General features: G+C 34.8%; 6 protein-coding genes across 6 annotated transcripts in view; 2 read left to right on the top strand and 4 right to left on the bottom strand.

The window, feature by feature from the left end:
• CBG23664 overlaps positions 1 to 2380 on the bottom strand; it is a gene marked incomplete at both ends in the record, with an annotated part of 4021 nt that extends 1641 nt beyond the window's left edge. The window contains 3 exons of the mRNA XM_002647819.1: positions 361 to 633; positions 1845 to 2043; positions 2247 to 2380. Of these exons, the coding sequence (XP_002647865.1) occupies positions 361 to 633; positions 1845 to 2043; positions 2247 to 2380 (606 nt within the window). The remainder of the gene's footprint in view (positions 1 to 360; positions 634 to 1844; positions 2044 to 2246) is intronic.
• An 886-nt stretch (positions 2381 to 3266) lies between these two features.
• On the bottom strand, positions 3267 to 4654 carry CBG23663 (the record flags this gene model as incomplete). Its single annotated transcript, XM_045240888.1, has 3 exons — positions 3267 to 3311; positions 4270 to 4352; positions 4399 to 4654. 3 exons carry the CDS (start codon positions 4652 to 4654, stop codon positions 3267 to 3269), a joined length of 384 nt encoding a protein of 127 aa, XP_045091131.1.
• A 1563-nt stretch (positions 4655 to 6217) lies between these two features.
• Positions 6218 to 8609, top strand: CBG23662 (the record flags this gene model as incomplete). Its single annotated transcript, XM_002647817.2, has 2 exons — positions 6218 to 8239; positions 8430 to 8609. The coding sequence occupies 2 exons, from the start codon at positions 6218 to 6220 to the stop codon at positions 8607 to 8609; spliced, it is 2202 nt and encodes a 733-aa protein (XP_002647863.2).
• Positions 8610 to 9978: 1369 nt separating this feature from the next.
• On the bottom strand, positions 9979 to 11750 carry CBG23661 (the record flags this gene model as incomplete). The annotated part of the gene is made up of 5 exons (XM_045240887.1): positions 9979 to 10173; positions 10222 to 10476; positions 10807 to 10889; positions 10943 to 11114; positions 11688 to 11750. 5 exons carry the CDS (start codon positions 11748 to 11750, stop codon positions 9979 to 9981), a joined length of 768 nt encoding a protein of 255 aa, XP_045091130.1.
• Positions 11751 to 13300: 1550 nt separating this feature from the next.
• Positions 13301 to 15056, top strand: CBG26649 (the record flags this gene model as incomplete). The annotated part of the gene is made up of 2 exons (XM_045240886.1): positions 13301 to 13363; positions 15021 to 15056. 2 exons carry the CDS (start codon positions 13301 to 13303, stop codon positions 15054 to 15056), a joined length of 99 nt encoding a protein of 32 aa, XP_045100632.1.
• A 303-nt stretch (positions 15057 to 15359) lies between these two features.
• On the bottom strand, positions 15360 to 22339 carry Cbr-aat-4 (the record flags this gene model as incomplete). Its single annotated transcript, XM_002647815.1, has 10 exons — positions 15360 to 15430; positions 16359 to 16517; positions 16722 to 16821; positions 17396 to 17720; positions 18226 to 18477; positions 18894 to 19170; positions 19495 to 19575; positions 20148 to 20256; positions 20712 to 20890; positions 22258 to 22339. The coding sequence occupies 10 exons, from the start codon at positions 22337 to 22339 to the stop codon at positions 15360 to 15362; spliced, it is 1635 nt and encodes a 544-aa protein (XP_002647861.1).
• Between the last annotated feature and the right edge of the window lie 287 nt (positions 22340 to 22626).

The raw sequence follows: 22626 nt of genomic DNA, 5'->3' as shown, positions 1-22626 counted from the left end.
TTTTAGGGTATCTTTTGAGTCATTTTAGACCTATATTGGACCATTTTACAGCTATATGGGACTATTTTTAGGCTATTTTAGACCATTTTTAGGCTATTTTGGACTATTTTAAAGCTATTTTTGGCCGTTTTTAGGTTATTTGGAATCATTTAAAGCCATTTTGACCTATCATAAAGCTATTTTGGACCATTTAAAACATTTTTTGAGCCATTCACGTCTTTTTTAGAGTCATTTAGAGCCATTTCAGACCTATATTGGACTATTTTTAGGCTATTTTGGACTATTTTTAGGCTATTTTTGACCGTTTTTAGGCTATTTTTACACTTTTCAGACGCTTCAACCCTATTTTCAGACACTTACCTTTATCAAATCATCGGCCAACTGCAACTGTTCGCCGAATATCCTATCATAAACATTTGAAATGTTGTGATACGTCTTCTGAGATGATTCTGAATCCAATGCGAACGAATACATGTCTTTCATCAGGAACTGTCGGGCTCTCATCAGACCGAATCTCGGATTCATTTCGTCTCGAAACTTCTCTCCGATTTGATACAACATCACTGGCAACTGAGACTTTTTCAGTGGAGATAATTGGGCAATTAAGTCCGTGCACATCTCTTCGGCGGTTGGCTGCAGAAAATCAATGTTTGAGGTTGATTTGGGACCAATTTGAGCTAGTTTTTCCGCTTTTTGGGGGTCTTTTTAGACCAATGTTGGTTACAAATCGTCTACCGTAATGCGAAAATGCGAAAAAAAACGCGTTTTTGCTAATTTTTGACCATTTTAAGCTATTTCTGGGTCATTTCAAGTCATTTTCAGGCCATTTTAGTTCATATTAGGTTTATTTCAGGCATTTTCAATTCATTTTAAGTCACTTTCAGGCAATTTTAGCTCATTTTAGACCAGTTCAGGTCCATTTTAGGCGTTTTTGGTGAATTTTAAGTCAATTAGGGCCATTTTAGAGTTATTTTCCGACCAAATTTGAACTACTTAAGCCAATTTAGAGTCATTTTAAGCAATTTTGGACCATTTTAGGCCTATTTGAGGCCATTTCTAAGCTATTTTGAACCATTTTTAAGCTATTCCAGGTCATTTTTAAGCTATTTTAGACTATTTTTAAGCTATTTTCTGGGTTTTTCCAGGCAATTTTAGGCCAGTTCAGGTTCATTTTAGGCGTTTTAGGGCGTTTTAGGTATATTTGAAGCCATTTTAAAGCTATTTTAGGCCATTTTAGGCCTATTTGAGGCCATTTTTAAGCAATTTTTGAGCTATTTTAGGCCATTTTAAAGCTGTTTTTGGCCGTTTTTATGCTATTTTTACACTTTTCAGACGCTTCAACCCCATTTTCAGACACTTTTAAGCTATTTTAGGCCATTTTAAAGCTGTTTTGGACCATTTTAGGCCTATTGTAGGCTATTTTGGATCATTTATGACCATTTCCTGGCTATTTTTGAGCATTTTAGCCCATTTTCAGGCCACTTTAGACTATTTTTCGATCAATCTCACGCTAATTAGAGCGTTTTCAGCCTGTTTGAGACTATTTTAAGCTATTTTTCTGGGTTTTTCCAGGCAATTTTAGGCGTTTTAGGGCATTTTAGGCGGTCCTTTTTAGGGCATGAAGGTTGATTTTAGACGAATTTTCGCTTTTTTAAAGGGTTACTGTAGGCAAAATTAAGCTAGATGACGCTTTTGCGGATGTTTCTAGACTAATTTGGAGCATTTTCCACCATTTTTAGGTATTTTACACCATTTTAAGCTATTTTGGACCATTTTTTCTCGAATTTTCCGCTTTTTGGACCATTTTCAGCTCATACTCTCAAAATTTCAGAGATCTTACCCACTTGTAGACACAACTGAGCCTTCTGCCGATCCTCAAACTTGAGCATTTCCGATCCCATGGCTTCCCATCGCCTAGTTCGGTCCCATAGTTGTTTTGTACCCACTATGGGCATTCCAACCTTCATAGCGCCAGAATTCTGAAATTCTGAATCCAGAATACGGCATAGTTTGTCGATGACACGCTGGCCGAGAGGTAGGAGGCTGGAAATTGAAATTTTGAAAAAAAAAATTTTTTTTTTCGAATTTTAGGTTATTTTGGGCGCTTTTTTTCAGCCAAAACACCCCAAAATTTGTTATTTTCAAGGAAAAAACCCTAAAATCAAGTTTTCAGACAATTTTCAGCCAAAAAAACTATTTTTTCAAAATTTTCGAATTTTTTTCCAGAATTTTCCTTTAAATCACACCTATAAAATCCCTTAGCCGTCGGCAAAATGAACCCGTTCTCGATGAGCATTCGATGAGCGACACTTTTGCTCGCGGGAGCCGTCGCGCCGCTTAGAATCCACTTTTTCGCCTTATGCAGCATCGGACCGCCCATTTCGACGATTTTTCATGGATTTTTGCGGATGTTTCACCTGGAAAACATGGATTTTGCTGGAAAATCGATAAAAATCCGGGGAAAATGAGCGGAAATCGGAGAAAATCGGCGAGCCGCAGCTTGCAAAAAAAGCACGCGCGCTCTATGGAGAACTTGTCTGCGTCTCTCGCAAAACGCCGCGAAGAAGAAGAATTTGAATTTTAAGCGTTTCTCAAAGGAGAAATTTCAAAATGCTGTCATTCGGCTCAAACTGAAAATTGAGCGCTCAAATTTGGCATAGATATGAAAAAGAAGACCCCAAATCAAATAAAATTTTTTATTGGACAAGAATGAGAGAAAAAACTATTTCAACAACAAAATTAGAAGACAAATCCAAAATCATATCGGTATTCACTTCTTGAACGACTCCGTGGTGCTTTGGGTCTGTTTACGGTGGATACGAATATGGTTGTTGAATTCCTGCACTTTGACCTTTTCACTGGCCATCTTATTCACTCGAAACGGCTCCTTAAAACTGTTTTTAGCACCATTTATCTGGGTTACTGTAGGAGATATCGAAAAATTGTCTACTGATAAAATGTCAAGCATAATATTAAAAACAATTTACCAGTTGACTCCTTTTGGATATCTCTTACAGTAACCTAGATAAATCGGGTCAAAGTTAGAGGGGGTTCTTCCAACACTGCTGTGAAACAGGATCTTTAGCTTTAAGCCTATTTATCTGGGTTACTGTAAGAGATATCAAAAAGTGGTCAACTGATAAAATGTTAAGCGTAATATCCTTAACAATTTATCAGTTGACTCCTTTTAGATTTTATAAGCACAATATGTCAAAAGTAGGCTAGAAAAAACATTTTCGCCACAAACACACGAAAACTTACAATTTTCAAAGTGAAATATGTAATAAATAGTCTAGAAAAAGGATTTTCAGCTGAAAATTTTATTTTAGCACTTTTCAAACTTTCATAAATACACTAACGGTCAAAAAGACTTTTTCTGTTGATTTGCGGCCATTTTGGCAATTTTTTGGAGCATGGATCATCTTTGCGTTCACAGAATTTTTAGAACATCGTTAGTTTCAGAAATCGGGAAAACTATCAAAATATATGAATTTCGAGATGGAAAACACCGATTTTGAATCCCTTCTTGCTCTGAAACATCTATTTTCTGGTGGTCAATTTATCTTTAACCGCGAAAATTCAAACTTCGCGCGATGGCTTGTCCACGAGGAGTACAAAATTTGAAATCGATCAAAACACCCGATCGGTCTAATTTCAACGATTTTTTTTCGTAATTTTTGAGCTTTTTAAACGTTTTCATAACCAAAACGGACTGAAAAGGGTGTCAGCAAATAGCTGAAAACATATAAATTTCCAAAAAATTCTGTGAATACATATTTTCAATCTAGGTCTGTTTTATATCCCCCTAAAGCTCCAGACCTAAAAACAGCCAAAATGGCCGCAAATCAACTGAAAAAAAGGCGTCTTTTAGACAGTTAATGTATTTATAAAAGCTTGAAAAGTCTTAAAATGGTAATATGCTTGTCTGGGAAAAAAAGGTTAGAGAGTATTTTTTGCAGTCTGAATACGGTTGCGATATCGATGCGGAGAGCCTAAATAGCACACAAACGGTGGAGACGTAGACACTTTTTCTCTGCGTCTCAAATTTTTTTTTCTCAGACAAGCATAATGTTTTCAGCTGAAAAATCCTGTTTATAGCCTAGTTTTGACAAAGCTGGCTTTAAAAATCGTAGTTTTAGCTTCAGATCCTCTTACTATGACCGAAAATCTTCGAAAAGGTTATAACTCGACTGCTAGATGAGCTAGAAAGCTGGAATTTCCAGAAACCTGCTATGAAAATCATGAAAAAAAAGATCGAAATGGACTAACCGAATTTTGCTCCTCCGCGGTCTTCTTTGCATTACCGATTTGTTTAAGGTAGGTGACCATCTTCTGAATATCAGCAAGCGTTACTGAAATTTCCGCTTTCTTTCTAGATCATTCTATTTTAAAACTCACAATCCTTGGTAATCTCACCCAACAGCTTTTCAATCATATCTCCATAATTGGCAGCCTTATGCCTCGTAGCCAAAAATATACCGACGCGCTCTCCCCAGTACTCGAAATCCTCTTTGGATGAGATATTCGCATAGCTTCCTCTGGAATCATCTCCAAAATCGTCATCACCGAAAATATCGCGAGCCAATTCCAAATCTTTCTGCTTCGGAAGCTCCTCCTTCTCAGCGGCTGTCAACTCTCTTCCGAGAGATTCCATGGCGAACGCTGGCGCTTTTTTCGGTGCTGCCGCCTTCTTTTCAGGCACATCTTTAGGCACCACTGGCGCTGGAGCCGGCTCTTCTTGCTTGAAGGTGCTCAAAGTTTGTAGGTTTACCGCATTGGCTGGAACTCTATTATCTTTAATTTCAACAATATTCTCACTCAAAACCAAACAATAACATTTAGTACTTTGAGCAATACTCTTGGAGAAAGATGCTTTTATTGTAACATCAGGTCTAGATTGTATAATTCTATCATTCTTTTAGATACATCAAATACTAAAAGAGGGTAATAGTAATAGTATACATCTTCCTCCATGAAAATATAATCTTTAGTTGATTCGTAGTAACTGTTTCTAAATTCTTTCGCAAAGTTATATATTGTTGCACAGCATTAAACTTATCAAAATCAAACTTCAAACAATCATGAGGATATCTCTCTGAATTTAACTCAACATAAATCTCTTCCAGCCCACAATTGTCAAACTTGCCCGCATTCAAATAATTATTATCTCTTGCACATTGGAAAGCCAGTACAATATACTTTATTTTATCATACTTTGTGCCTAATTTCCAAGTAAATTCTCGATTTCCATTCGGAATATTATAACTTTCGAACTGTCTAGAAATAAAGGGCATCTGTACGAGTTTACTGCTTTCAAAAATATTCAACAATTTATTCTGCATTTCTAGACTGGGAACAATCTTTGGTATAATCCATTGCAACTTGTTGATTGTCAGTTTTGCTGTGAACTTCTGTGGGTCTGAAGAAGTAATACTGTTCTTGTTTTCTGGTGATCTGTAAAGTGATAACTGATGTTTTCTTCCATAAACTATTTTATTGTAACATTCAGCAAAGCCAAAGAAATGAGTTAGTGGGATACAGAAAGTGATTTTACCTTTCCTATTTTTTGTATACTTATTTATTTTGTAGTTCATAATCTCTTTTGTTTCTAATATCCATCCGAAGGTATTTTGTTTGTTCATAGTACTACTATAGGTTAAAAGACCTTTCATCAAACTAGCTCTACCGGAATCCATTAGACTTTCTACTTGCATTCCATCCATGCTATACGTTGCTCTATCAAATAGAAACATCGGTGCATTATTACTGGTCACATGTTTCTATGACGAAATTTATTTCTCCATGTTGATTCAAACTAGAGCCTGAAGAAGGAAAAACGCTTATCAAGTTCTCTTTTTGTATAGATGCATCATTTATAATAGGTTTATCAACTACACAGCATTTTATCAACCGCCTCTAACATTTTCAATTTATTTAGTGAATTTTTATTGACTAATTTTCAAAGTAATAAATGAGGATAATATCTGTGATGATTTTGATTTTAACTTTACATCAAGAAGCAGCATTAGCCAAACCTATAATTTGTACCGACAACTCCCCTGTCCAATAGTTTAGAATCCCAAAACTACACAAATGCAATTATCATAGAATTCTTAACAGTCGATCAGAGGTAGTACAGTATGAAGTTTTCAAACACAATATCATAGAGTATATTTCCGATGCAAAACTGTGTAAAAAATTAGTTAGTGAAGTTTCAATGTACACCGACTTCTCTGGTTATGAACACCTAGTAGAAAAAGAATTGAATAACTATCCCATCACACTTGCCGAATGTAGAGAAATGATTAATAGTAAGAAATGTGGGTACGGAACACTATCTAAGGGGAAATCTAATACCTGGAGTACAAATAATAAAATTGAAGTAGACTATCCTAACAGATTTACAAGTTTCTTCTCACCTAAAAGATATTACAAGGAAAATTGTATAGTTATTGAGACAAAAGTTTATTCACATTTCAATCAAACTAAGCCAACCAATATTCTAGCTGATATGAACAATTGTAAATATCAAGACGGTTTCTGTGAGATCAAGAAAAATGAGATTATCACATGGGATGTTAACAGAGATCAGAAATGCCAATACATCTCGATTGGAATACTAGATGGAATGTACAACAACAACCTATGGGTTAATAACAAAAACCAGATTGCATTGAACTTCCAAACAAACAAAACTGTGAAAGACTGTAATTTAGACTTGGTGATTAGTGATGAAGGCTTCGCTGTAAGAAGAATACAAAGATCACAATTTTCTCCAAGACAAATTCCCGTTCCAATTCCAACATATCCTCAAAGACAACAGCAGGAGGATGACAGAAGAAGGCGTGAGCAAGAAGATGCTAGAAAACGTGAACAAGAAGATCAAAGAAAACGTGAAGAAGATATCAGAAACCGGGAAGAACTATTAAGACGTGAACAAGAAGACGCTAGAAGAAAACAGAATGAAGCAGATTTCGAAAAGAGAAAACAAGAAAAACTGAAGAGAGAGGAAGAATATGAGAAAAAGAAGCAAGAGAAAATTAAGAAAACTCATGAGCTCCCAAAACAGCGCAAAGAAGAAGATTGGACAGTTTATGATGGGGCTCCAAAAGGTGGAGACAAAAAGGCAAACAGAACCAAAAGAGAAATCTTCCAACCATTACCATTACCAGATTACAACGAATATCTAAAAATCAAACAAGATTGCGACAACCTACCAAGCTATGAAGCTTTTAAAAATAGCAGAGAAGGATGTGATTCGTTAACAACTTATACAGATTTTATAAACAAAATTGCAAACTTTGAGAAAGAACAACACTTTAATTCATTAACAGATAAAACGTGGCAGCCTCTACCATTCCCTGGATACGAAGAATATTTGAATATTAAGGAAGATTGTGCCATTCTACCAACTTATGATGAATACAAGACCATCAGAGAAAGCTGTGATGCATTCCCAATTTATACAGAGTTTATCAAACGGATAGCCAATTATGAACTGTTTCAAACAGGAAAGCAAAGAAGGAGAAGAGAGCTATACTCAGATTTTCAAGCAGCGGGAGAATTCCAATATCTTGAAAATCAATCCAACAATCTACTACGCCATACAACCGAAGTAATGTGTGATATTTTCAACGAACAGAATGAAGTACTTGAAAGTCTTATAAGAGAAAATCCAAGGAGATACATCCAAAAACAATTGAATCATTCAGCCGTCAAAGTAAGATTTATCGATACTGCGGAAGTTGTACAAGTTACATTTTGTAAAGAAATTGATGAAGATGAGATAGATTTCATAGACGTTACTCATTTCGATGGATACAAGTTAAGTATTGCTCTCACACTTGGACAAATCCCAATCAAGATAAAAAGTCTTGGAGATAAAATTTGGTACTATAAGAATGATAATTTTGGAGGAGTGATATCAAGCAAACCGCGGCTTCATCCTATGATTGATTATAGAAGTAACATTACTAATATGAAAGATTTCAAAGAGTATGATTTAAAGTTCTTAGACGATAAAGTAGTATTTCATGAGCACATTTTGTTAGACATGAAGGCGAATATTGAAGAAGAGCTCATAGAAGAAATGCGAGAAAAATCGGATTCCTCTATTGAAGCACATGCAAGTAATCAAGACTCTACTTTACCTCACGAAATATTAGATGATGTTGAAGGATTCTTTGGAAAATGGTGGCTTAGAATTTGGAGAGTTGGTGTAACACTTGGAGTTGCTGTGGTGTATATATTTGTAGGTAGATCGATATGAGTGATACTTTCACCAAAGACATTCATTGATAGAAAAAATAGAAAGCGAAGAAGAGAATATGAGGCTGTAGAATTAAGAGAAATGGTACATCGTCCATCTGTTCAATCTCTTACAGTTGACTAAATTTAATCTTCAATAAATGAGATTCTTTAATACACAGGACAAAAATTCAAGTTATGCTATTGTTTCCCCAATAGTAAAAGAAAAAGTAGAGTTAGTTCATAAGCCTGCCACCGCTCAACCTACTACTAATAAAACTGAAATTAAAGTTTCAAAAGAGAATAGCAAGTTTCTGAAAGCACTCAAAAGTGGATCAGGTTTTAAAAGAATTAATCAATAAGTAACTCTATATGAATATCACACGCCTTATAATCATCATTTAAAAGTTTCAAAACAAGCGTATTACTTTTATTAACTATTTTATGAGAAACCAAATTATAAGGTTCGTACTTTACCTTTTTATCGTTGCTAGCAAATTTGCAAAGTATATTACTTTGTCTCTCATTCAAATAGCTATCACAAATGAAGCTACATGTAACATAGGTGAAACTATTCTTATCACATTCTAATGTTCCATTAACACTGACTACTGCAATTGAAGTAGGTTTGAAATCTTGAGGGAAATCAAACTGAAATGACTTTTCCCTAGATTTCATGTCGAGAAATAAGTGAACCATTTATTAGTTGTAAAGTTTATCATAATAAATCTGCGAATGTCATCTGATTTTAGTGATTACTCTATCAAAAACTATTACTCAAAAAGAAACAACAACCCTTTACTTCCTAGTTCAATAAGAGCTTGTATTATCGGAAAGTCTGGATGTGGAAAAACTAACTTGTTAATGAATTTACTGTTGGATGGATTTAATGGTGAGGATTATTTAGACTATGATAACTTGATGATATTTTCTTCTACATTATTTCAACCCTGCTATAAAGTTCTTATCAGTGGTTTTGAAAATGGTTTGTCTAAGAAAGAAATTAGAGAATGTTTTCAGAGACAAAATTTTACAGTTTATAAAAATGACAAGCCTCAAATAACTATAAACACCTCTGATAATTGTGATGATATTCCTGACCCTAGTTCCATTGATCCTAACAAAAAGATTCTGATAATATTTGATGATTTAATGTTAGAAAAACAAAACAAGATAGAACAATACTACACTAAAGGTCGACACAACAACATCAACTGTTTTTATATTTCCCAAAACTACATCAAACTTCCAAAGAACACGATTAGAGAAAATGCCAACTTTTTTATTGTTTTTCCCCAAGACAAGCTGAACTTGGATTATATTTACCGAGATCATTGTAGTGAAATTGATAAGAAAAAGTTTCTAGAGTTGACTTCTGCTGTGTGGAAAGACAAGTATTGTTTCCTGACTATAGATAAAACTAGTGATGCTGATAGTGGAAAGTTTCGAAAGATGTTGAAATACTTTCTCATTTTCCACTGATAAGGAGTTAATGAGGCTATACAAATATGCAAAAAAATTGAGAGAAATTAACTCGCTGTAAATATGCAAAAAATTGCGAAAAACTTTCTGATGAAAAAACTGATAAAAACTTCACAAGCGGCGAGTGAGAGCGTCATGTGATTTCGTCATGTGAGTTCTTATCAATTCATAGACTCTGTTAAACAAATGTATGCTTTTATTCATTTTTAGTAACAGGAATTGATCGAAAATGCTTGATTATAAGAAGATTTAGTGAGGATATTGCTCTGTTTGTATTTTTGCGATGGCTTCCTTTTTCCTTCGAGTTTTTTCGGCTTGGCGAACTTTGATTTCATTAGCTTGACTTTTTCTGCGAGCTTCATTAGCAAGATCTGTTGAATATTTTTCACGGCGGCGGTTCATGCTCTCCACCTCCACTTGGCGGTCATGTATAGCATTTTTAACCTGTAAGAATTCACGATTTGAAAATAAAAAAGAACTTCAAGAACAAGCCTTTGCTTCCATTTCATTTATCTGGTCCTGCTCCTTCTCTCTTTTGAGAACTTCTTTCTCTTGTTTTGTAGTCCAACATTTTCTATCGCTAGGAGTATCAGGTGGTATTGGATTTATCAGTTGTAACAAATTATAACTAATGGTTTTGAATGGCGGTTCTGTACCCGCAGAACTTGATTCTTCATGATGGGGTTGAACAGCTCCCTCATTCTTTGTCAGATCCATTTGAGTTGGATCAGAAGTAGGTTCAATCGTCTAAAAACTAAAAATTGTTAGTGCGAAGAAAACATTTGCAGAAATTGATTAAAAGTGAACAAGTACAAACGGTGGAGACGCAGACACTTTTTTTCTGCGTCTCAAATTTTTTTTTCTCAGACAAGCATAATGTTTTCAGCTGAAAAATCCTGTTTATAGCCTAGTTTTGACAAAGCTGGCTTTAAAAATCGTAGTTTTAGCTTCAGATCCTCTTACTATGACCGAAAATCTTCGAAAAGGTTATAACTCGACTGCTAGATGAGCTAGAAAGCTGGAATTTCCAGAAACCTGCTATGAAAATCATGAAAAAAAAGATCGAAATGGACTAACCGAATTTTGCTCCTCCGCGGTCTTCTTTGCATTACCGATTTGTTTAAGGTAGGTGACCATCTTCTGAATATCAGCAAGCGTTACTGAAATTTCCGCTTTCTTTCTAGATCATTCTATTTATAATTGGTAATCGCACCCAACAGCTTTTCAATCATATCTCCATAATTGGCAGCCAGATCGGGAGTCGATTCCAAATCTTTCTGCTTCGGAAGCTCCTCCTTCTCAGCGGCTGTCAACTCTCTTCCGAGAGGTTCCATGGCGAAGTCCTCGTCGTCCCTATTGTCAGCCATAGTTGCCTCAGGAAATTTCTGAAAAATCAGCGGAAAAGGTCCTGAAGAAAGATAAAAAAAGCAACAAAAAAACTGGAAAATTGGTGATTATTGGCTAAAAAATCAAAAAAAAAATCTTGATTTTTCCCAGAGTTTCAGATGAAAGGGAAGGTTTGAAACAGCGAAAAAGGACTCGAAATGGCTGAAAACTGGCTCAAAATGAGTCAAAATTGGCTGAAAATGTCTCAAATGACTGTAAATGGCTTGAAGTGAGTCAAATGGCTGAAAATTGGCTCAAAATGGGTCGAAATTGGATTGGAATAGCTGAAAAAGACTCAAATGATCTGAAATTCTAAAATTTCAAAGCATAAAAATTCAGATATCTCTTACAGTAACCGAGATATGTTGGCTCAAAGTTCGAGAATCCTTCTAACAAAATTTTCGAAGCCCCTTCAACTTTAACCCCATTTATCTGGGTTACTGTAAGAGATATCAAGAAGTTGTCAACTGATGAAATGTTATGCACAAGTTGAAACACATTTTTACAGTTGGCCACTTTTTGATATCTACTACAGTAACCCAGATAAATGTGCTCAAAGTTTGTAGGTTTACCGCATTGGCTGGAACTTGCGTTGGAGTCGGATTCGCGACTTGTTGATCTCTTTTTGGTGGCATTTTTTCTGAAATTCTGAAATTTAGAAGAACAATAAAAGGGAAATGTGTCTATTCTTGTTAAGGAGTTACCTATTTATACAGGGAGTATACTGTAAACATGGTATGAATCCCGCCCTTCAGGCGCCAAGTATAATACCTTATAATACCTACACGGGTGACGCCCATAGTTGTTTTAATGTTATGAGTCAAACATTGAGAGTGATAAGCAGAACCAAGACAAAACAAATTTGTTGTGCTCAAATCGTATCTAAAACAAACTTTGCTGAGGAATAAACAGTGTTGGACGTGACAATGGGTAGCGGAGCACCATACTGTAGGACTACCGTAACTTTGAGCCCATTTTTCTAAATTTCAGAATTAGACTTAGACACGATTAGACTCATTTTTTATTTGTTGTTCTGCTCAAATTTCAGAATTTCAGAAAAAAATGCCACCAAAAAGAGATCAACAAGTCGCGAATCCGACTCCAACGCAAGTTGACCCCATTTATCTGGGTTACTGTAGGAGATATCGAAAAATTGTCAACTGATAAAATGTTAAGCATAATATCCTTAACATTTTATCAGTTGACAACTTTTTGTTATCTTTCACAGTACTCGAGATAAATTGAATCAAAGTCAAAGGATTCTTCTAACTTTGCTTTGAAAAGATGACTCTAACTTTGATGCCGTTTATCTCGGGTACTGTAAGAGATATCAAAAAGTTGTCAACTGATAAAATGGTAAGCATGATATCAGAACCAATTTAACAGTTGACCACTTTTCAATACCTCCTACAGTAACCCAGGAGAAGTTCAAAAATGCATTGCTGCTGATTTTTCAACTTTCTCGTTGTTTTTGTTGCCTATAATTCTTTGAAAAGTAATCAAAATATGTCAAGTGTAGGCTTATATTAATTGCTCAGACAAGCTAGACATGAAATTCAAATTTTTTGGGCCTTTTTCGCCCCTCATGGCCTAGAAAATCGGATTTCTCGGTCAAGATTTTTGAGCACAAACTATAAACTACCATACCTTGACCAATGTTGATGCAATTCTGAAAGTTTCTATCAGTTGACAATTTTTCGATATCTCCTACAGTAACCCAGATAAATGGGGTCAACTTGCGTTGGAGTCGGATTCGCGACTTGTTGATCTCTTTTTGGTGGCATTTTCTTCTGAAATTCTGAAATTTGAGCAGAACAACAAATAAAAAATGAGTCTAATCGTGTCTAAGTCTAATTCTGAAATTTAGAAAAATGGGCATAAAGTTACGGTAGTCCTACCGTATGGTGCTCCGCTACCCATTGTCACGTCCAACACTGTTTATTCCTCAGCAAAGTTTGTTTTAGATACGATTGGTTCTGCTTATCACTCTCAATGTTTGACTCATAACATTAAAACAACTATGGGCGTCACCCGTGTAGGTATTATAAGGTATTATACTTGGCGCCTGAAGGGCGGGATTCATACCATGTTTACAGTATACTCCCTGTATAAATAGGTAACTCCTTAACAAGAATAGACACATTTCCCTTTTATTGTTCTTCTAAATTTCAGAATTTCAGAAAAAATGCCACCAAAAAGAGATCAACAAGTCGCGAATCCGACTCCAACGCAAGTTCCAGCCAATGCGGTAAACCTACAAACTTTGAGCACATTTATCTGGGTTACTGTAGTAGATATCAAAAAGTGGCCAACTGTAAAAATGTGTTTCAACTTGTGCATAACATTTCATCAGTTGACAACTTCTTGATATCTCTTACAGTAACCCAGATAAATGGGGTTAAAGTTGAAGGTGCTTCGAACATTTTGTTAGAAGGATTCTCGAACTTTGAGCCGACATATCTCGGTTACTGTAAGAGATATCCAAAAGGAGTCAACTGGTAAATTGTTTTTAATATTATGCTTAAGATTTTATCAGTCGACCACTTTTTGATATCTCTTACAGTAACGCAGATAAACAGGCTTAAAGCTAGAGATCCTGTTTCACAGCAGTGTTGGAAGAACCCCCTCTAACTTTGACCCGATTTATCTAGGTTACTGTAGAAGATATCAAAAAGTTGTCAACTGATAAAATGTTAAGGATATTATGCTTAACATTTTATCAGTTGGCAATTTTTGGATATCTCCTACAGTAACCCAGATAAATGGTGCTAAAAACAGTTTTAAGGTGCCGTGTCGAGTGAATACGACGGTCGGTCGACAGGTCAAAGTGCAGGAATTCAATAAACATATTCGTGTCACCAATAAACAGACCCAAAGCACCATGGAGTGGTACGAGAAGTGAATACCGATATGATTTTGGATTTGTCTTCTAATTTTGCTGTTGAAAGTTTTTCCTCTCATTCTTGTTCAATAAAAAATGTTTTATTTGATTCAGGGTCTTCTTTTTATTTATGCCAAATTTGAGCGCTTAATTTTCAGTTTGAGCCGAATGACAGTATTTTGAAATTTCTCCTTTGAGAAACGTTTAAAATTCAAATTCTTCTTCTTCGCGGCGATCAACAAGTGGCTAATCCATCTTTATCCCAAGTCGCAAACAATAATGCTGTAAGGACAGGAACTAATTTATCAGGGTTACTGTAAGAGATACAAAAAAGTGATTAACTAACAAATTGTTACTGATATTATGATGAACATTTTATCAATTAATGATTTTTCGATATCTCTTACAGTAACCCAGATATATGGGTGCAAAGTGTTAGAAAGAGCCTCTAACTTTGACCTAATTTGTCAGGGTTACTGTAACAGGTATCGAAAAGTTGTCAACTGATAAAATGTTTATCATAATATCAGAAACATTTTATCAGTTGACCAATTTTTGATATCTCTTACAGTAACCGAGATAAACGGGGGTTTAAAAATTTTAAAAATTTGGAAAATCGTGAAAAAAATGAAAAATTTTTCAATTTCTAGGCCAGAGGTTATAAGAATTTTCAATTTCTAGGCCAGAGGTTATAAATGGGTGTAACTTGTTTCAAAATGATTTTCAAAGAACGGTAAAATCAATAGAAATCGAGGAATCGAATGATACTACAGTAATCTTGGCCGAGTTTTCCTTGAAATTTGGGTTTCTAGGTCATCAAAATTTGGTAATTTTTTTAAATTCGAAATTGTTGATTTTCAAATTTTTTAAAATTCAATTTTCCCAAAATTCTCTTATAAACAGAAACTCCAAAATCTAAAAAAATAAAACAAAAATTAAAAAAAAACATAAAAATAAATCTAAAAATGCGAAAATCCAAATTGTCCTGAAAAGAATTTACTTGATTCTGAAAATGAATTTTCAGTGTTCATTAGAGCGCATTTGCTACAAAAAATTTTAAAAATTTGGAAAATCGTGAAAAAAATGGAAAAAAAATGTGAAGGAATGTGGATTATGTTGAATTTCAGATGAGATTTTCAGATTAAAAAAAACTGGCGGGAAATTTGAAATTTTTGAAAAAAAAGAAGATGGATTGCACTAAAAAAGAGAAATTTTGGGATGAATTTTGGGGGGTTAAAGCTGATAAAAAACGCCAAAATTTACAGAAAAAAAATGTGAAAAATTAGAAAAGTTCTGAATTTCAGAAAAAGTGAGAAAAATGAAAATTTTTTAATCGAAGAATCCATAGAGTGAAAATGAGGGTTTACAGATGCGTCGCCTCTTCAGAAGACGTCGGTAGAGCCGTACGTTCGTCGGCGTTCAGTGTTGATTCGTCTAGAAAAAGGCTTAAAATTTCAAAATGCTTCAATTGTGATAAAAATTGATATGACGGCTTGAAATTGTGTACAAAACAGCATAGGACAAAATTTTTCCAAAAAAAATAAAAAATCAAAAAAAAAAATTTTTTTTTGAAAATTTTGAAAAATTTTTTTCAAGTATCGATTTTTTGAGATAATTTCTACAAAATATCGTTTAACATCATTTTAGGTCGTCATATCAATTTTTATCAAAATTGGAGCATTTTGAAAATTTTGAAAATTTTTCAAAATTTTCAAAAAAACTTTTTTTTTTCAATTTTCGATTTTTTGAAAAAAATTTGTTCTCATTCTGTTTCTTAAACTATTTCAGATCGTGATATCGATTTTTATCAAAATCGGAGCATTTTGAAATTTTAGAAAATTTTTTCAAAATTTTCAAAAAAAAATTTTTTTTTCAAATATTGATTTTTTGAGATTATTTTTTCAAAATGTTGTTTTATACACGATTTCAGGTCGTCATATCAATTTTTATCAAATTGGAGCATTTTGAAAATTTTGAAAATTTTTCAAAATTTTCAAAAAAACTTTTTTTTTTCAATTTTCGATTTTTTGAAAAAAATTTGTTCTCATTCTGTTTCTTAAACTATTTCAGATCGTGATATCGATTTTTATCAAAATCGGAGCATTTTGAAATTTTAGAAAATTTTTTCAAAATTTTCAAAAAAAAATTTTTTTTTCAAATATTGATTTTTTGAGATTATTTTTTCAAAATGTTGTTTTATACACGATTTCAGGTCGTCATATCAATTTTTTATCAAAATTGGAGCAATTTGAAAATTTTTGTATTCTGTGCTCAATTTTTATGATTTTTGGCTTATTTTTTCACACTATTTCAAGCCTAAAACAGCTAATTTTCAGCTCAAAATCCCTCTTGAAAAACTCACTGCGAAATCGTGAGGATACTGTAGTATCCTCATTCCCTTGCTCACCGTTGTCGATTTTCAGCGTCTCGGCCGTTTCAGAGACGGATCTTCCGCCCAGTGCATGATGTTTCAGATCGGGCGTCGAGAAGAGCACACGACAAGTGACACGTGTCATTCCGTCTGGAAATTTTGGGAATTTTTAACTGAAATTGCATAAAAAGGGGGTTTGGGGTTTTGAGCCAACTTTAAAGCTCAGTAAGCCTCAAAATTGTCTGAAAATGTGGAATTTTTGACTGAAATTGTCGAAAAAGCGCTCTTAAAAACGATTTTCAGCCCGTTCAGCTGATTTTTAGGCACCATAAAGCCCAAAAAAAGGACCCTTACCATTGAGTTTCATCATGAATTCTGGAAGTTTCTTTGGTTTCATGAAGATCGCATAGAGGATCAATCCCATCAGTACCAGAGCCACACCAACGACAGTATGCTGAAAATATAGGTCAAAAATTAGAGTTTTTAGGCTGAAAATTTCAAAAAAAATTTTTTTTTTTCGAAAATTTTTAAAATCGTCCAATTTTGATAAAAATTGATATCACGACCTGAACTCATGTACGCAACAATATAAGAAAACAATTTTTTCAAAAAATCGATATTTGAAAAAAAAAATTTTTTTTAATTTTTTCAAAAATTTCCAAAAAAATTTTTTTTTCAAATTTCAATTTTTTCAAAAATTTCTTTTGTCATAATTCTTATCTCGCCAGTTTAGGTCGTGATATCAATTTTTATCAGAATCGGAGCATTTTGAAATTTTTCAAATATTTCGAAAATTTAAAAAAAAAACTTTTTTTTCAAATTTCGATTTTTTCGAAATTTTTCCATTATCATATTGTTTGATGAGCAATTTCAGGTCGTCATATCAATTTTTATCAGAATCGGAGCAATTTGAAAATGTTCGATTTTAGACCAATTTTTGGCTTATTTTGCCTCAAAATTGGCCGGTTTTTCATGATTTTAGGCTCTTTTTTTTCTAATTTTCAGCTAGTTATAGCTCAAAACCGTACCTTAGTCTCCTCAATGAACGGAACAACGACCAGTGCAATGGTAATAATCCAAAAAAGGATAGAGAAGAGGATTGGGACTTGAATAGCATCCGGATGAACGGGAATCTTTCGATACCGTATCCACATCAGTGCTGTCATTGTGAATACTCGTTGTCCGAACATCACAAATGCCACGTAGTTGATAAGGGAATTCGTATCAACGAAGGTGACTGCGATCGTGCAGATCAGTTGGAAGAGGAGTGCCGCTCGGGGACTATTCGATTCTTCGTTGATACAGGAGAGGAATGTTGGAAGATGTCCCTCACGGGCGGCCGCGTGGGTGAATCTGGAATTTGGGAGTTGAAATTTGGCTGAAAATCCACTGAAAATGATCCCAAACTGACTAAAATTAGCGTTAATCGGGTCGAAAAAGCTCAAAAATTCAAATTGCTCCGATTCTGATAAAAATTGATATGACGAGCTGAAATTGTCTGAAAAATCGTATGCTGTTAAAATTTTTCGAAAAAATTGAAAATTGAAAAAAAAAAGTTTTTTGAAATTTTTTTTTCGAAAAATTCTTTTAAAAAAGTTTTTCAATTATCGATTTTTTTGGGAAATTTCAACATTATATGAATTTCAAGAAGATTTTAGGTCGTCATATCAATTTTTATCAGAATCGGAGCAATTTGAAAATGTTCAATTTTGTCACAAATTTCGAAAAAAAAAGTTTTTCAATTTTCGATTTTTCTGAATTTTTCCTAGTTTATCTTATTTTTCTTATCATTTTAGGCCGTCATATCAATTTTTATCAGAATCGGAGCAATTCGAATTTTTTCCCCAAAAATGCTCACCTGGATCCGCAGAAGATATTACTATTGAGTGTTCCGATCAACAAAAGAGCAATCATGAAGGGGATGGCATAACTGAAACTGCCCAGAGTGACTTGGGCGAAATCCGCGGCCACCGCGGTCGAATTCATATCTGTCCGGGCGAGAGTACGGTCATATAGGAGACGTTCATGGCCACGTAGATTGCTGTGACGATGGACACACCACCGAGTAGCGCTATGGGCATTGTTCTGGAAGAAATTCGAGATTTGGGGGCTGGAAATTTTGAAAATGAGCGGAAAATCTAGTTTTTTAAGCTAAAAATGGCTAAAATCCGGTGAAAATGACCTGATTTTTCCGAAAATTTCAAATTGCTCCAATTCTGATAAAAATTGATATGACGACCTGAAATCGTCTAAAAAATCACAAAATGTGAAAATTTTCGAAAAAAAATGTTGTTAATAAAAATTTTTTTTTTCGAAAAATTTCAAAAAAAATTTTTTTTCAATTTTTGATTTTTTCGCAATTTTTCCAGCTGATATTGTTTTCCACGCTAATTTAGGTCGTGATATCAATTTTTATCAGAATTGGAGCATTTTGAAATTTTCTCGATTTTCAGCGATTTTCAGCGATTTTCAGCTATTTTAGCGTTAAAAGTCCGCAATTTTCAGCTTTTTCCGCTATCACCGTACCTCCTTGGCTTATAAATCTCCGGTGTCCCATAATTCAGAATATCCCATCCGGCGAAACTCCACAGTGCTCCATAGAAAGCCAACGATATCTGTCCGGGATTCGTGTTGGACCCTTCGAATGGATGCTCCAGATTCTTGGTCCATCCTTTGACTATCAAAAAATAGAATCCAGTGCAGATGATAAGGGCCAGTGATAAGAGCTTCGCGATGGTGACGACGATTTGGAATTTTGAGGCGTATTTGTCGATGGCGTACAGGTTGAGGATAGTGAGGATGACTGGAAAATTTTTTATCAGTTTTTGATAAAAATTGATATGACGACCTGAAATCGGCTGAAAAATCATATAGTGTAAAAATTTTTTCGAAAAAATCAAAAATTGAAAAAAAAAATTTTTCTAAAATTTTCATAAATTTTTTTTTCAATTTTTGATTTTTTCGAAAAATTTTGACATCAAATGATTCTTGAGTCAATTTTAGGTCGTCATATCAATTTTCATCGAAATTGAGTCAATTTGAAATTTTTCTAGATTTTAGGCTTTTCAGGCAATTTAGGGCCCTATGATACGTCTGGATTTAGGCTCTTTTTCTCAAAAACACTCACTAATTAGTGCGAATCCAAGTCCTCGCTCGAAAATTTGATCCCACGGCGAGTCGAGATGCCACACAGGGTCCAGGCCGGCGACTGGAAAAATTGGTATTAATTGTATACTGTAAACTGATCAACTTTAAGCCCCTATATCTCGGTTACTGTAGGAGATATCAAACATCTGTCAACTGATAAAATGTAGCTGATATTATGATAATCGATTTATCAGTTGATCACTTATTGATATCTTTGATAGAAACCAAGATAATTGAGCTCAAAGGCCATGTAGGGGTACTTGAAAACGGGCCTAAAACGGGACCAAACTTCCTTTACGATCAACATTTTTGGGACCAACTGAATTGGGTACTGTAGAACTCGCTGAGCACTACAAAATAATACAATTTGGGATACTGTGTATTGTTTATGAAGAAGTTACTAGCTAAAAACCGTTTCATGGCCTGTAACTTTGCTCATAGACCAGATACAGTATTCCAAAAAGTACTCGTCGAATTCTATAAAATCCGATTTAGTTGCAAGAATCATGATTCGATTACGGTAGTTACGTGGTCCTGTTTCGGCCGGTCGGCCTGATTGGTCGACGGTCGACCTAGCCTACAGCCCTGCTCAATCTCTAGACAGGCCATTTGCGAATCGAATAGTCTTCTCACCAATATACTGTCCAAAAGTCTGCGCTTGAACTGCTGCTGACGCTGGAAATGACATGATGACCCCGACCCACATGAACGAGAACGCGATGCCTTCCCAACCGACGTAGACCTGAAAATAGCTCACAACTACAGTACTCCTCAAAAATCTACAGTAATCCGAAATCACAAAAAAACACCTAAATTCTAGAAGATCCGAAAACTCCAAAAAATTCCAAAAAAATTTCGAAATATCCAATTTTTTTCAAAAATTGCCAAAAACTGCCAGAAATTATTTTTTTTTATTTTCGATTTTTCAAAGAAAAATTGCTATTATATTGTTCTTTACACGATTTTAGGCCGTCATATCAATTTTTATCAAAAACGGATCATTTTGAAATTTTTCAAAAAAATTTTTTTTCCAATTTTCGATTTTTTGAGAAAATTTTGTTCTTATATTGTTTTGTACACAATTTCGGGCGGTCATATCAATTTTTATCAGAAACGGATCATTTTGAAATTTTTCGAAAAATCGGAGCAATTTGAATTTTTTCAACATATTTCATTTTCAGCCAAATTAACACCCACGTTATAGGCGAAGTCACAACCGGGATCATGAATCGACGTTCCCAGCTCAATATAACAAATCCCGCCGATCAGCGAGATTAATCCACATCCAATCCATACAATCAATGCGAGACCATTCGAATAGGTGTACTGTAGAATTGGTCCAGGTGTGATGAAGATTCCAGCGCCGATGATGTTGGCTGGAAAACAGTGATTTTCTGTTAATTTTCGACAGTAGTTCAGGCCACTTTCAACCATTACTTAAGTAAACTTAATAAATCATTACTAATAACATTCACCAGATTCTGTATGTGCGTATATATGTAGCCCATTTATCTCGGTTACTGTAAGAAATATCAAAAAGTGGTCAACTAGTAAAATGTGTAAAATTGAATTTCCTACATTTTATCAGTTGACCACTTTTTGATATCTTTCCCAGAAACGGTGATAATCCAGTCCCCAAGTCACTCTTCAAGGTAACATTCACCAAACTTTGTATGTCTGTCGCGCGACTTTTCACCCATTCAAAGTTAACCGATTAAGCTGAAACCTGGACAGATAGGTCAGAATTGTGTCTTAATTGATGCCCGAACTTTTCGTTTTTCGAAATTTTGGTTCTGAAGTCTTCTGGAGACGTTCCTTGGTTTGGGGCCAAGAGGTTTAGGGCGTAAACCCACTGGTTGGAAAAAAAAGCAAAGCAAAAATCAATAGGAAAGATTTTGAAAATACCATCATCACTTTTGAAAATTTAATCTAGTTTTCCAATAATTGAATTTTTAAGATTCAGCTGATTGAGAGCTTCAAAATGAGCCTAAACAAGACCAGGATTAAAATTTTTCGAATAGACCACGGTCGGGCCGCGGTCTGGACCTTCCCAACCGCACTTTATAGCCAAAATTTATATATTTTTGTAGATCTTTTCAAGTTCTACATTATGCAGTTTGATTCTGACTGAAATTCCCATTTTGAGCCGAGTTATGCCTCTTTAAATAGTTTGTGTCCCAGGATGTCTTACCTATAGATTAGCCTAGATTTATTTCTACTTTTTTTTATTTTTGATTTTGGAGTCTTCTGGAGACGTTCCTTGGTTTCACCTCAGTAAAGGGTGGTGGGCAGAAAGGGGGACCAGAAGCCAGGAGGTTTAGTCCCGAATGGGCCTAAACCGACTGTTTTCAACTCATTGACTGTTTTGAGCATTATTAGTTTAAAAAAAATCGTATTAGATTGGTTTTACCACATCTAGAGATACTTTGGGATCTAAATTGGCACATTTTCTTCAAAAACCCAACCATTTTCAGATCGTTCTTTGAGCTGTCCACTTTAGGCTCAATTATCTCAGCTCCTATGCAAGATATCAAAAATCAGTCAACTGATAAAATGTTGGTGATATTATGATAAACAATTTATCCACCACATTTCGATATCTCCTACAGTAACCGAGATAATTGAGCTCAAAATTAGCTAAAGAGCTTCTAGTGTAAAATAAATACGATAGTCGTATCTGAAGCTATTTCTAGACTGTTCTGAAAAAAATTTTAGCAAAAATTTTCAACATTCTTAAACTCACCGATAACATAACTCATACACGACCAGAGTCCCATTTGATGGCGACTCGCCGCCACGTCGCCTATCGTCGGCGATTCGGACATTGCTGAAAATCAATCGACAGTGAGATATCGATATGCTTGGATTTCGAAAAAGAGAATCTTCCTTGAATGTTATGACATGATAAGAAAGAGATAACAACACAGATGTCCTTCTTATCGATAACATATGATAAGAATGATCACAAAACATCCTGATTTGAGAGGATTAGAGGGAGATAAGGCTTCCATTCGGTCGGGAAATTTAGCCGACCGACATCCGACCACCGACCCCGTCGACCGACAGCCGACAGTTTTCGTGCATTTGCGCGTCAACGTGTTTGCATACGCTG

This window comes from Caenorhabditis briggsae, assembly GCF_000004555.2.
Source record: "Caenorhabditis briggsae AF16 supercontig from assembly CB4, cb25.NA_022, whole genome shotgun sequence".
Taxonomy (NCBI): Eukaryota; Metazoa; Nematoda; class Chromadorea; order Rhabditida; family Rhabditidae; genus Caenorhabditis; species Caenorhabditis briggsae.
This window is presented reverse-complemented; position numbering and strand designations above follow the sequence as displayed.